The sequence below is a fragment of the Carcharhinus amblyrhynchos genome, chromosome 5, assembly GCF_965287045.1.
Source record: "Carcharhinus amblyrhynchos chromosome 5, sCarAmb.v2.hapA, whole genome shotgun sequence".
In the NCBI taxonomy this organism is placed as follows: domain Eukaryota; kingdom Metazoa; phylum Chordata; class Chondrichthyes; order Carcharhiniformes; family Carcharhinidae; genus Carcharhinus; species Carcharhinus amblyrhynchos.
This window is the reverse complement of record NC_137328.1, coordinates 75,172,453-75,187,344: the sequence shown is the minus strand read 5'-3', so window position 1 is coordinate 75,187,344 and position 14,892 is coordinate 75,172,453. Positions and strand designations below refer to the sequence as shown.

General features: G+C 38.9%; 1 protein-coding gene across 1 annotated transcript in view; it reads left to right on the top strand.

Moving 5' to 3' along the window:
* wdr36 (WD repeat domain 36) overlaps positions 1-13,768 on the top strand; it is a 99,916-nt gene extending 86,148 nt beyond the window's left edge. The window contains exon 23 of the mRNA XM_080189029.1: positions 13,216-13,768. Coding sequence (XP_080045155.1) covers positions 13,216-13,365 — 150 coding nt within the window. The 3' untranslated portion in view covers positions 13,366-13,768. The remainder of the gene's footprint in view (positions 1-13,215) is intronic.
* Positions 13,769-14,892: the final 1,124 nt, after the last annotated feature.

The following is a 14,892-nucleotide window of genomic DNA, read 5'->3' as shown; positions in this document are numbered from 1 at the left end:
CAGTCATCCAACTCCAACACCTAGTTGGAACAGTTGGTTTGCCGATCCCACTGTACATAAAAACCCCAGGATCTAAGCCTGCTTATTTTCTTCCAGAAAAAGTTCTTTGCTTTTCATATTAGGCTCCTTATTGTCAAAAGCCAGCATGAAAGTTCCCAGCTTTTTAAGGAGTAGGTTCAGTTACATAGGCAGAGTTTTATTTTGTGTAGAATGTATTTCATTTGAAGAATGAAAATGACATATCCCAATAGATGACCTTCTTATTCTGCAAATATTCTAAGATTCTCCATTGTGATTTGTACATGTGTTTTTGTGATTTACACAATGGGAGATACAATTTACTAGTTGGATATTGACTTTAAATCATTTGAATAACAGTATAAATTGTCACCCATGAGCCTAACAAGATCAGCAGTAATATACAAATGACTGTTTTAGATTTGAATGAAAAGCAGTGATAATAAGAAATAGGAGCAGGAGAAGGCTCCTGATTTGATTAATTACTATCACATCTATTAGCATACAGTGAAAAGTATTATTTCTTGCATGCTATACAGACAAAGCATACCATTTATAGAGAAGGAAACAAGAGAGTGCAGTATGTAGTGTTACAGTCATAGCTAGGTGTAGAGCAAAATCAACTTAATGCAAGGTAGGTCCATTCAGAAATCTGACGGCAGCAGGGAAGCAGCTGTTCTTGAGTCAGACCTCAGACTTTTGTATCTTTTGAGCCTGTTTCATCATTGAATTAGATCATGGCCTTAATTCCACATTCCCTGATGTCCCTGCCCATAACCCTTCACTCTCTTGTCAAAGATCTGTCTAGCTGTGGCCCTCATTCTAGTTTTTTCATGAGAGGAGGCATCCTCTCTACCTGGTGAAGGCTTTCAGAATCTTCTATGTTTCAATTAAATCATGCCTCATTCTTTTCAACACTATCATATACAAACCCAATCTGCTGAACATGTCCTCGTAAGACAGACCTTTTAGCATAGGGATCAGCCTAGTGAACCTTCTCTGAACTGCTTGCAGTTCAAATATGTACCACCTTAAATAAGGTAACCAAAACTGTACAGTATGCTAGGTGTAGTTTCATGCCCGGTATGGTTGTAGTAAAACTTCCGTACCCCATGCCCCTTGAAATAAAGGCCAACTTTCCTTTTGCTTTCCTAATTACTTGCTGTACTACACGCTGGCCTTTTGTGATTCATGTACAAGGATACCCAAATTCCTCTGCGCTGCAGCATTTTGTAGTCTTGCTCCAGGTAATTATTCTGCTTTTCTTTCTTACTTGCCAAAGTTGACAACCTTACATTTTCCCACATACCCCATCTGCTAATGTTTTGCTGTTCAGTTAACCTATCTCACAACAATAATGAATTATTGAAAGATAATCTGGTTATTAGCACATTTGGTAACAGCTATATTTAGTTTGACTTTAGCATTGATTGGTACTCCATCCACAAGCATTCATTCCCTCTGCCACCGAGACACACTGGCAGCAGAGTGTACCATCTACAAGATGCATTGCAGGAACTCTTGACATCTCTTAGGCAGCATCTTCCAAATGCACAACCTCTACCATATAGAAGGACAGACACATGGGAATGTCAAACTGGAAGTTCCCTTCCAAGCCACTCACCATCCTGACTTGGAAATGTATGCCTTTCCTTCATTGTCTCTGGGTCAAAATCCTGGAACTTCCTCCCTAACAGCATTGTGGATGTACCTACATCACATGGACTGTAGCTGTTTGAGAAGCCAGCTCACCACCACCACCTCAAGGACAATTGTGGATGGGCAATAAATGCTGGCCTAGCCAGTGACACCCACATCCCATGAATAACTGCACAAAATTAAGCATTATTGGTCCAATAATTGTTTAAGGACACCCAACTGGAATATTTTAAAAATAATCTTATTGAGCTCCATTTTTGATTCATTGTAGCCTCGTTGTGTGAGTGAAATGAGGGTTTAATAACTATTGGTGGAGTTTCACTTGCCTCTTTCCTATTGTACCTTATTTCATAAATTTAAACATAGGAAGCAGGCATTTCTTTCGAACATAGACTGGTCCCTTTTTCTGATTTGCTGTCAGCAAATTCAGAAAGCGTTTTCCCAAACCATGGTTTATTTTTAAAGCCCAAGTGATATGCTGATTATCAGCGTACTGGTAATTAATTATAATCTCCATGTCCTTATCTTTAATTGGGAATCTAGACCACTGAAGTATTTGACCTCTTATTTGACTAGATTAAGTACTTATTCAGTAAATGCAGCAACCTTTTGAGCATGTATGGAACACTGCTGCTTGTACCAACGTTGGGCAGCATAGTGGCACAATAGTTAGTACAGCTGCCTCACCATGCCAGGACCCCTGGATTTTATTCCAGCCTTGGGTGACTATATGAAGTCTGCATCTTCTCGTGTCTGTGTGGACTTCCTCCAGGTGCTCTGGTTTCCTCCCACAATCCAAAGATGTGCAGGTTAGGTGGATTGGCAAAATTGCCCCTTAGTGTCCAAAAAATTGTAGGTTAAGTGTATTAACCATGGTAAATGTGCGGGATTACAGGGGATAAGTTCAAGGGGAGTAGGCCTGGGTAAGGATGCTCTTTTGGAGGGTTGCTGTGGACTCGATTGGTCAAATGGCCTCCTTCTGCACTGTAGGGATTCTGTGATTCTATGAAGAGTAATGACCACCAGTAGGAAACTGCTGAAGGCACTGTCATATAGCTGTTATAAGGCACTAGTCATGTATTAGAAAGTATTTAAGATAACCATGGATATGTTGAAGGTGAATATGGCTCAGTTTTTCAGAGATTGAAAGCAACCTGCTTAAGATTCTGAATTGTGGAAATGTCCAGAGTTGATGTTCCATCCAAAATTACATAGAAGTGCCTGGAGATTTCTAAAATAATTTGCAAATTGATTCCCTAAAATCATTAAAACCATGTAAATGTATTATAATTAGAGATGATCAGCAGTCGTGTTGGTTAATACATCTAGAAACAAAACTTAGTGGAATTAGAAGAGGAACAGGGGTACTTCTCCGGCCTCCCAAACCCCAGATCTATTTGTAGGTGGTAAGTCCTCAGCAGGCAAATTGCATTGGAGTGACTGTTTAGGGGCCACAATTCAGATTTATTCCACTGATACCCTATTCCAAGGAGTGTTTAGACCTCTTTGAGTCTATGAATTGAATGGGCAATAAATGCTGGCCTAGCCAGTGAAGCCCACATACCTTGAATTAAAAAAACATCTAGCCCTCATAGAAGTTAATTTTTCCAATATCACTATCAACTATAGTAAGAAGTCTCACAACACCAGGTTAAAGTCCAACAGATTTGTTTGGTAGCACAAGCTTTTGGCGTACTGCTCCTTCATCAGATGAGTGAAGAGATGGGCTCACAAACAGAGGACTTATAGGCACAGACTCAATTTACAAGATAATGGTTGGAATGCAAGTCTTAATAGGTAATCAGGTCTTTACAGGTACAGATAATGCGAGTGGAGAGAGGGTTAAGCGCAGGTTAAACAGGTGTAAATTGTTTCAAACCAGGACAGTTAGTGAGATTTTGCTAGCCCCGGCATGTTGGGATTACAGATAGTGAGACATGAACCCAAGATCCCAGTTGAAGCCATTCAACTGTGTGCGGAACTTGGCTCTGTTTGTAAACCCAGCTCTTCACTCACCTGATGGAGCAGCGCTCTGAAAGCTTGTGCTAGCAAATAAACCTGTTGGACTTTAACCTGGTGTTATGAGACTTCTTACTGTGCCTACAATGCCGGCATCTCCACATCATGACTATCGACTATGCAATGCCACATGGATTTCACTTGAGGGCTAACTAATGCACATGTTTGTAAACATGATTTTAAAATAAAAATCTGTGTATTGCAGTTTCATTGACTGTATTTAGTACACCCTTAACTCTCTTGAAAACTACAATTGAATCTGTCTGCACTGCGTACTGCGACAGTATATTCTATATTTGAACCACTTGCTTCATAAATAAGTTTTTCCTCATGCACCATTGGTACTTTTGCCAATCACCTTGGATTGGTCCTCTGATTCTCAATCCTTCCACCAATAAGAACAATTTCTGCCATTTACTCTGTCCAGATCCCTCATGATTTTGAATACCTCCGCCAAATCTCCTCTCAACTTTCCTCAAGGAATACAGTCTCAGCTTCTTCAGTCTCGCTATGTAACTGAAGTTCCTCATCTCAGCTCCTTCAGATTGTTGTAGCTTTCATTGAGGTCTGCTCTAATCCTTCTAATCCCTAGCAAATATGAGCCCAGTTTAATCAGCCTCTCATCACAGGACAATGCTTCACCCCAGGATCCAATTTAGTGAATCTTTGGTGCAATGTTTCCAGTGCAAGTATATCCTTTCTTAAATATAAAAACCAAAACTGCACTCATTATTCCATATTTGGTCTCATCAAAATCTTGTGCAATTGTAGCAAGACTTATTTATTATTGTGCTCCAATCCCTTTATGATAAAGACCAACTTTGCTGTTTGCTTCCTTAATTGCTTGTTGAATTTGCATGCCGGCTTTCTGCATTCCTTGTATGAGCACACACAATGACAATTAACATTTACAAGTTTTACATTTTAAAAAAAAATTCTGCTTTTATATTTTTACTATGAAAGTGAATAACCTCACACTTCCCTACATAATGCTCCTTCTGCCATCTTGTTGTCCTCTCACTTAACCTGTGTATATCTGCTTGCAGCCTTCTGTGACAGTTCTACAGCTTACCTTTCCAGCTACCTTGAGGTATCATCAGCAAAATTAGATACTTTATTCTCTATTTCTTCAATAAATCATTAATATAGCTTGTAAATAGCTGATGTCCAGCACTTATCCTTGGGGCACTCCTCTACTCAGTTTGCCAATTTAAAAAGCTCAGTTCATGCCCACACTCTGCCTTCCATTAACTGATCCTCCATCCATGCTAATGTATTACCTCTAACTCCTAATGTTGCTTATTAGTCTTTTGAGTGGCATCTTAATTAATGCCTTTTTGAAATATAGGTAGATTACATCTACTTTGTCCCCTAAATTTACCCTAATTGATACATCCTCAAAAAAACTCAAGTTGCCAAACAGGACTTTCCTTTAGGAAAACCATGTTGACTTTCTAAGTGCATTGTTAAGACTTCCTTAATAATAGATTTCAGCATTTTTCCAACAACTGATGTTGGACTAACTGACTTGTTGCCCCTCCCCCCTAATGAAAAGTAGTGTGACATTTGCCAATTTCCAGTCTAGTGAGACCTTTCCTGAATCTAAAGAATTTTGGAAATAGTAGCTAGCTCATCATTATCTCTGTAGCTAAGACTTTCAGAATCCTGGGGTGTAAACTATCAGGTCTCAGGGAGTTGTCAGATTTTAGTCGCCCAAGTTCATTCAATTCTTTTTCTGCTGGTTTTAATTTCCTTAATTTTCTCTTTTTAGCCCCCTAGGTTACAGTCTGTTTCTGGTAAGAAACTTGTGTCTTCTACTGTGAAGACAGCCACATAATATTTAGCATCATAGAATCCTACAGTGCAGAAAGAGGCCATTTGACCCATCTAGTCTGCACCAACCACAATCCCACCTTTCCCTATATCCCTTCATATTTACCCACTAATCCCTCTAACCTAGGTACCCTGGGACATTAAGGGGCAATTTAGAATGGCCAATCAGCCAATCCCACACGTCTTTGGACTGTGGGAGGAAAGCGGAGCACCTGGAGAAAACCCACACAGACAAGGAGAATGTGCAAACTCCACACAGACAGTGACCTGAGCCGGGACTCGAACCCAGGTCCCTCGAGCTATGAAACAGCAGTGCTAACCACTGTCTACCGTGCTGCCCTTTTATTCAATGCCTCTGCCATTTCCTTGTTCCATAGTGATAATTTATCCAACCTCTGCTTTTGACGGTCCAACGTTTACTTTAGCTATTGCCTTCCTTTTTTATCCAATAGACAAAGCTATTGCAATCTCTTGTGTTTCCAGCTAGTTTACTCTCATTATATTTTCTCATTTTTTATCAACTTCTTGGGCCATTTGCTGGCTTCAAAACACCCATTTCTCAAGCTTGCAACTGTTTTTTGCAACATGGTAAATCTCTTCTTTTAATTGAGTACTATCCATTAATACTTCTATAAGCCACAGATGCGTCTGTCTTATGGAATTTTTTTCAAGGCAATGTATTTTGTTGAACATTTTGAATTGTTTATTTGAAGGTTTCCAACTGTTTATTGATCTCCTTTTAAGTCTATTTACCCAACCAACTTTAGCCTGTTCTCCCCTCATGCCTATGTAATTTGCTTTAAGTTTTAAGATTCCTGGTGGTGATGGGAGTTTGTCACTTTCAAAGTTAACATGGGATTCATGTTATTATGGTATTATTATCATTTTGTACATAGTGGATCTTTTACTATGACTACTACAAAACCTTGCTTCATTACACAATACTGAATTTAAGATTGCTTTATTCTTAGTCACGTACATAGCATATTGCTCCAAGAAACTGTCACAGAAACATTTTATAAACTCATTTTGCAGACCACCCTTGCAAATTTGATTAACCCAGCTATATGAAGATTAAAGTCCCACACAAATGTTTCTTTTGTTATAAGCTCCAATAATTCCTGTTCAATGCTCTGTTCATTTTTTGTACCATCCTATTTTGAAATTGTGCCCTCACCCTCTAGGTGATAAATATGTATCATGAAGAGGAGTGGTCCTAACACTGGCCCCAGTGGAACACCACTGTAAACCTTCCTCCAGTCTGAAAAGCGACTATACACCACCATTCTGGCTTGTGGCACTTAATCAAACACTTTTAGGAAGGCCATGTGCACGACATCGACTGCATTATCCTTATCCAACCCCTCTCTCATCACATCAAAAAACTCAAGCAAGTTAGTTAATTATCATTTACCCATAACAGATCCATGCAGACTTTCCTTAATTAACCCATATTTGCTGAAGTGACCGTTAATTTTGTCCTGAATTATCGCTTCTTAAAAACTTACCTACCACCAAGGTTTAAGTGACTGGCCTGTAGTTACTGGGCTTAACTTTACACCTTTTTCTGAACAAGATTATGACATTGCAATTCTCCAGTTCAGGAAGACTGGAAAATTATGGCCAGTACCTCTGCAGTTTCCATCCTTCGTTCCATCTGTGTCCTTGAGTGCGTCTCGTCTGACTCTGGCCCAGTCAGTTTATTCAATGTCAACTTTTCACGACATGGGCAGCATCTTCCTTGGTACATACAGATGGAAAATTCACATTTAGCACCTCAACCATGCCTTCTGCCTCCATGCATAAGTTCCCTTTTAAGCCCCCAAATGGCCCCATTACTCCTTTTCCCATTCTTTACAATTCATATACCGAGAAAACCTTCAGATTTCCTTTAATGTTAGCAACTCTTTCTTTGCTTCTCTTATTTTTTTTCAATTCACATATGAATCAATTCTTCTATAGAGAGATGTTGACAGCTCTCCGAATTTTCTTGTTCTGCCCACAATGACGCTGGCAGGTGTTGGGGCCAGAAAATCTCATCTGATGTTTCAGGTCTGTGACCTTTCATCAGAATTGGGAGAAGTTAGAAATGTACTAAGTTTTCCACAAAGGTTGGCTGAGCCTAGGACAAAAGGAAGGCCGATGATAGGTTGAAAGATGAGAGATTGAATGAATGAATGACAGGTTGAAGGATGAGGTGTTGTTCCTCAAGTATATGTTGAGCTTCATTGCAGCAGTGTAGGAGACTAAGGACAGAGAGTTCAATGTAAGACCAAGGTGAAGAATTAAAATGATAGGCCGTTGGAAGTTTGGGATCATACTTAAGGACTGAACAGAAAATACACTTCACAACCTTCCAGGGAATACAACTCTTCATGTAATCTCTTCTTGTAGTTTAATCCTTGGACTCCAGTTGTTATTCTGGTAAAAATACACTGTACTTCCACCAAGGCCAGTCTGTTCTCCAGATAGTATTTCACTTTGACTTTGTATTGCTGTAGCCTAAAACATATTCTCTTGTATTTTGATTGTCTAGATATAAAGACCAGTGTTCCATGAGATTTTTTGATTGTTTTCTGTTCTTGTCCATGAAATTTTAATGATCTATAGGCCCAAAAAGCTATTTGGAGCATTGCTGTTTCCAGCTTTTCTGTTTCTTAGCTGGGTCAATAATTTGCCTTCAATTCCAGGATTCTGCAGATGCCCTGGTTAACCATATGTGCAGGAAGTGTAGTAAGTTGCAGTAGTTTGTGCTCTGCTTTTCAGAGCTTGAACAGCAGCTGGCTTCATTGCAGTTGAGAACTTTATGGAAAGCATGTTTATAGACATCATCACCCTGCAATTAAAGAATATGCAAGAACAATGCATATGTATGGCCACCAGAAAATCAAGAAAAATAGGCATGTACTGCAGGAGTCCCCTGGGGGCATTTCGCACTCCAACCGGTATTCAGTTTTGAAAACTGATGAAATTGGTGGTTCATCTGAGGAGTGCAGTCAGAGCCAAGTCCATGGCACCACGGTTGCCTCTCTGGTACTAGGGTCAAGGATGTCACAGGTTTCAAAGCACTGCGGGGAAGGGTGAAAAGCTGGTGGTGATGGTCCACATTGGTTCAAAAGACACAGACAAAAAGAGGGATGTGAGAGTGAGGTAGAAAATTTGCAAAATGGACCTCAAAAATGGTCATTTCTGAATTATACCTGGTTCCACATGCAGATAAGTAGAATGCATGGTTGGAAAGATGGTGCAGGAAGGAAGGTTTTAGATTCCTGGGTCATTTTTTCCAGCTCTGGGATCTGAAAAGGCCTGATTGGTTGCATGTAAACAGACAGAAATGGGACTGATTTCCTTGAGAGACGATTTTCTCGTGCTATTGAGGAGGATTTAAACATATGGGCAGAGTTGAGGGAACAGGGAGGCAATATGAAAGAGGAATACCAAGGTGCATAGATTACTGGGAAAGGCAGATAGCACTAGAGTAGGAAATATTAAATTATTAGGTGGGTTCAGAGAAAGGGATACGTAATAATGTCTAAATTAGGGTTAATGTGCACATATGTGAATGTATGGAGTTTGTTAAATAAGACTGAGTTACTGGCATAGATTGCTATGCGGAGCTATGACGCTGTGGCTATAACATACATGACTGAAAGAAAGGCAGGACTGCATATTAAATATGCCAATCTGTGCCATCACCTGATGAAGGAGCAGCGCTCCTAAAGCATCTGGTTCCAAATAAACTATTGGACTTTAACCTGGTGTTGTGACACATTAACCCTAATTTAGATGTTATTACGTTATCCCTTATTCTGAGTAGGAGGAAGGGATAACGTAAATTTAATATTTCCTACTCTATTGCTATCTGCCTCTCCCAATAATCTATGCACCCTGGTATTCCTCTTTCATAAGGGTGAAATAATATAAGGATGCTCAGGAAAGATAGGAAAGGGGGAGGAGTGGGAGTGGCAGCAGTATTGAGTAAGGAGGATATTGTAGTGCAGGAGAGAGAGGGTGTCCCAGAGGAATCAAGGACAGAATCTATCTGGCTGGAGCTAAGGAACAATAACGGTGCAGTTACATTGCTCAGTGTAATCTATAAGCTACCAACTAATGGAAAGGATTTTGAGGAACAAATCTGCAAGGAAATTACAGAGAATGCAAGCATTGTAATGTAGTTATAATGGGGCTTTTTAATTATTCAGATATAGATTGGGGTAGTAAAAGCATAACAAAGAGCAGCAAAGGGCAAAAATGTGATCAAAAACATTTTCTACAGCTGTACGTTTCCAGTTCAATGGGAAAGGAGATACTGTTGAACTTGGGTTCTTCGGGATGCAGTGGCCAAGAAATCAGGTTTTTAAGTATGAGAGCATTTCAAGAACAATGATCATTATATCATAGAGTTTGCAATGGAAAAACAAAAACAATCCAGACTAAGAATAATTCACTGGAGGAAAGCCACTTTAAGTGGGATAAGAATTAATCTGGGTCAGATAAATTGGAATGAAAGGTCAGCAGATAAAACAGTAATTGAAGAGAAAGTTGGGCTGAGTCTAGATATATTTCCATGAAGGGGAGACGTAGGGCAAAAAAAATTCAGAGTTCCCTGGATGATGGATGATCAGCCGCGATCATAATAAATGGCAAAGCAGGCTTGAAGGGTCAAATGGCCTCCTCCTACTCCTTTTTTCTATGTTTCTATGGAAGAGATAGAGATTAAGATGAAGAAAAAGTGTGTTTGTGACAAGATGTCAGGTGGATAATATAACCAAAAACCAAGCTGAATATGATGTATGGATGTATATAGAAGGTTCAGAGGAGAAGTGAAAAAGTAAATCGGAAAAGCAATGACAGAGTATAAGAAGAGCCTGGTAGCTAACATCAAAGGGAATCCCAAAGCCTTCTATAGCCATATAAATAATAAAAGGTTGGTAAAGGGAAGGACCAAAAAGGGGATTTAAGCATCAAAGATGACAGGTGGGAAAGGTAGTTGCTATTAATTGTCTATGCCAAGGAACAAGATGCTGTGCAGGTCATGGTGAGAGGAAAGGTCATTCAGACACTTGAAGGGTTTGAAATTGAAATGCGGTATTAGATAGGCTGTCACTTTTAGGCTTAATAAGATTACGTGTTTATTTTTTAGTCATAATGGGATGTGCACATCGCTGGCAAGCCTTTATTGCCCAGCCATAGTTGCCCTTCAGGAGGTGATAGTGAGCTGCCTTCTTGAACTGTTGCAGTCTCTGAGGTGTAAGGAGGGTATTCAAGGATTTTTGACCCAGCGACAGTGAAGGAACAGCAATATATCTGCACATCAGGATGGCTAGTGACTTGGAGGAGAACCATCAGGTGATGATGCTCCCATGTATAAGAACATAAGAACATAAGAAATAGGAGCAGGAGTAGGCCATCTAGCCCTTCGAGCCTGCCCCGCCATTCAATAAGATCATGGCTGATCTGTCGCTGCTCAGTTCCACTTTCCCGCCCTCTCCCCATAACCCTTAATCCCCTCTCTTATCAAGAACCCATCAACCCGCTTCTTAAAAATATTTAGCGAGGCAGCCTCCACCACTTCAACGGGCAGAGAATTCCAGAGATTCACCACCCTTTGAGTGAAGAAGTTCCTCCTCAACTCCGTTCTAAACCGCCTCCCCTTTATCTTGAGGCTGTGCCCCCTAGTCCTACTGTCTTTTTTGAGCGAGAAGAGTCTCTCCACCTCTATCCTATCCATCCCATTCATCATCTTATACGTCTCAATGAGATCTCCCCTCATTCTTCTAAACTCTAACGAGTACAAGCCTAGTTTATTCAGCCTCTCCTCATAGCTCAATCCCCTCAACTCCGGTATCAGCCTAGTAAACCTCCTCTGCTGCTGCTTTTGTTCTATATGTGGGTTTAGAAAGTGCTACCTAACATAGCTGCCACTATTCACCGTTGGTAGAAGGATCAAGTGTTTTTGGAAGAGGTAGCTATCAGTTGGGCTACTTTGTCCTGGTGGTGTTGATTATCTTGTGTTATTGGAGCTGCTCTCATCCCAGCAAGTATGTGTGAAAACTGAAGAGGCACAGTCTTCCTTAGAATTGGGTGGTGCCAGACAACTGGAGAACCAGCAGACTTGATTTGATTTGATTTGTAATGTCACACGTCATTCAAAAAAAGTGTAAAGATGAGCCCAGCAATTACAGATCAGTCAGTTTAACTTTAACGGTGGGGAAACTTCTAGAAACAATTATTTAGGTCAAACTAATTTGCCTTGGGCAAATGTAGGTTAGCAGTAGCTTGGATTAGTAACTTGGATTAGTTTGGGGCAAATTATGTTTAACTAGCCTAGTTGAGTTTTTTGATGAGGTAGTGGAGTGTAGATGAAGATAATTCTGTTGACATATATGTGGACTTTTAAAAATGCCACACAATAAACATGTGAAAAAAAGTTATAACTCATTGAATAAGTGGGACATTAGCAATGTGTACCCAAAATTAGCTGAGTGACAGGAAACGTATGAGTATTAGTTAATAGATGGTTTTGAACTGGAGGAAGGTTTGTAATGAAGTTCTCTAGAGGCTAGTGTTACCACGCTATTCTTTCTCATGTATACAAATAACTTAGACCTTTGTGTACAGAGCACAATTTTGACCACCATTTATTGCCCATCCCTAGTTGCCCAAAGATGCAACTAGGCAACCACATTGCTGTGGCTCTGGAACACATGCAGGCCAGACCAGGTAAGGACAGCAGATTTCCTTCCCTAAAGGACATTAGTGAACCAGATGGGTTTTTTCTGACAATCGACAATGGTTTCATGGCCATCAATAGACTCTTAATTCCATTTTTTTTTATTGAATTCAAATTCCACCATCTGCCATAGTGGGATTCAAACCTGCGTCCCCAGAACATTAGCTGAGTGATTCTGTGAACTTTCAATCTCTTAGTCTGGATTTAAATACTTTCCAGAAATACAAATAAGTAAGATCATCCCTCTGTAGTAATCTCTTCAAAAACATTTAAATCAGGATTGTCAGATAAAATGTACCAGAAGTCCAGGCTGACTGTCTCTGTCTTTGATCTGCGGAAAGATTTCAAGGTGTTCAATCATCCTTAATTACAGACTCTGCTAATTTCTGACAATGGATATCGGGCTAACTAATCTACAGTTCCTTAGTTATTTTTTCCTAATGGATTGACATGCAACCATCCGAGCTTAAGGAACAGTCCCTGAATCAGCAAATTTTGTTGGATTAGAGCTAGGACATTTACAATAATTTCATCTACCGCATTTAAAACTAGTGAAGGAAACCATTTAATCCTATTAGTATTAAAATAATTGGCAATGTTGGTATTTTTCAAATTTAAAAAAAATAACTTTTTGGGAAAGGAAGAAGGGAGCTGTCTCATTAACTGCTTTCCTCCTTATCTTAAAGCATTTTAGTTTGCTTCATTGTTACAATTGTATTTCGCAATAAAGCTGATCTTCCATTTTTATGCTGTAGCTACCTGTATACTTAATTGTGTGATTACTAAATAAAAATACAGTCCATTCTTAATAATTGTCATTCCTTTGAATTCAAACAGTAAGAACTTAGGTACTTCTAAGTATCATACATTCTGCTGGGTCAAAAAGTCTTTCCCGTTTTACAAATGTTAACATGTTTTCTTTTCTCCTCTGTCATCCTCTCTACACCCTGCAGCTCCATCTCAAGATTATTGCTGTTGAACCAGTGCTCTTAGAAGAACTGTCTAAAATATCAGTGTTACTAGAAGAAACATGGACACACATGCAGTTACTTTTCAACCAAAGCATGTGTCTGCTGGGATACATGAAAAGTGCTTTATTGTAAGCTGAAATCTAGTATTGTCCAGTGATTCAGTGTACACTCTTAATAGACAGGATAACTTAATTCACCCAATAAGTCATTGTGTTACTTTTTATGTTACATTATAGACTGAGTATATGCTTTGTCATGGATGGAAATTACATTTTAAGGTTAATTCCTTTATTTTCAAGTTTTCTGTTGAGTTTAATTTCTTAAAAGGAATGTCATACTGATAGTACGTTTGAGTATGCCTGTGAGAAAATGGGTCAGAACCTACTAGAAAAACATTGTTGTGGATCATGTTCTTTATTCATGCTGACTCGCCGATTTACCTCTGTTTACATCACTGTAAATAGAAATAGTTTTATTTTGCAATTGTACCATCTGTATGATACAAATAAATGATTTTGTAGAATATGCAATTTAATATTTTGTACTTCACTATTTGTAGCTAGTTGAAATAGTACACACTTGAAGTGTTTGCATTAAGAATGTACATTTCATAGAATCAAATTACTTTATTTTCTCATACTATTTTTGTTTTTACCTATTTGCATCTTTAAATTGATCTTGTGGAATGGATTAAACTTGGTATCTGTTTTTAGTGTACTTCACATCTGTTTAGCTATAATTAAAAGGGATGTTTCACTGTAATTCTTAAGTTTAAGATGTTAATTAGAAGGTTACTAATAAAACACTCCAAGATAAAAACAGAACTTTCAGATAAATTTATAAAAGCTTACAAACTGAGAAACTTTCAAACAGAAGATGGTTCTGTAGAAGATTTAATCTATTATAAGGGTGCCTTAATAGTGCACTTTAAAATAATATTATCATACAAAGTTGACAGTTTACAAAAATAAATTATGTTTGACAATTTTTTTTGACTTTTATAAGGATACAACTATTTAGGTAAGTATGGGGAATTAGTAGGTGTTGTAAACCTGGATTTCCAAAAGGCATTTGATATGATGCCACATAAAAAGTTAATATACAAGGCTCATGGAGTTAGGGGTGATATATTAGCATAGAGGATTGACTAACAGAAAGGAGGGATAAATGGGGCATTTTTAAGTTGGCAAGCTGTGACTAGTGGAGCGTTAAAAGAATCAGTGCTGGGGTCTTGGCTATTTATAGTTGGTATTGATGGCTTTAATGAAGAGAGAGTGTCGTATCTATTTGCAAAGTTACATGGGAATGCAGGTTTACAATCAAGACGGGTGGTAAAGAGGTACAGGCAGGTTAAGTGAAAGGGTAATAGTTTAGCAGCTGGAATATAACGTAAGAAAGTGAGGTTATTTGTTTTACTGAGAAAAGCAGAATAGTTTTTAAAACGTGAAACTTTAAATAGTAATGATCAGGGAGACTTGGGTATAATCATACAGGAACTCAAGTTAGTATGCAGCTACAGCAAGCAATTAAAAAGGCAAATGGCATGATGGCCTGGATTGCAAGGTGACTGGAGCATTAGAATAAGCAAGTTTTGCTGCAACTTACAGGTCTTTGGTCAGACTATTTGGAAGATTCTGCAGTTTTGGTCTCCATATCAAT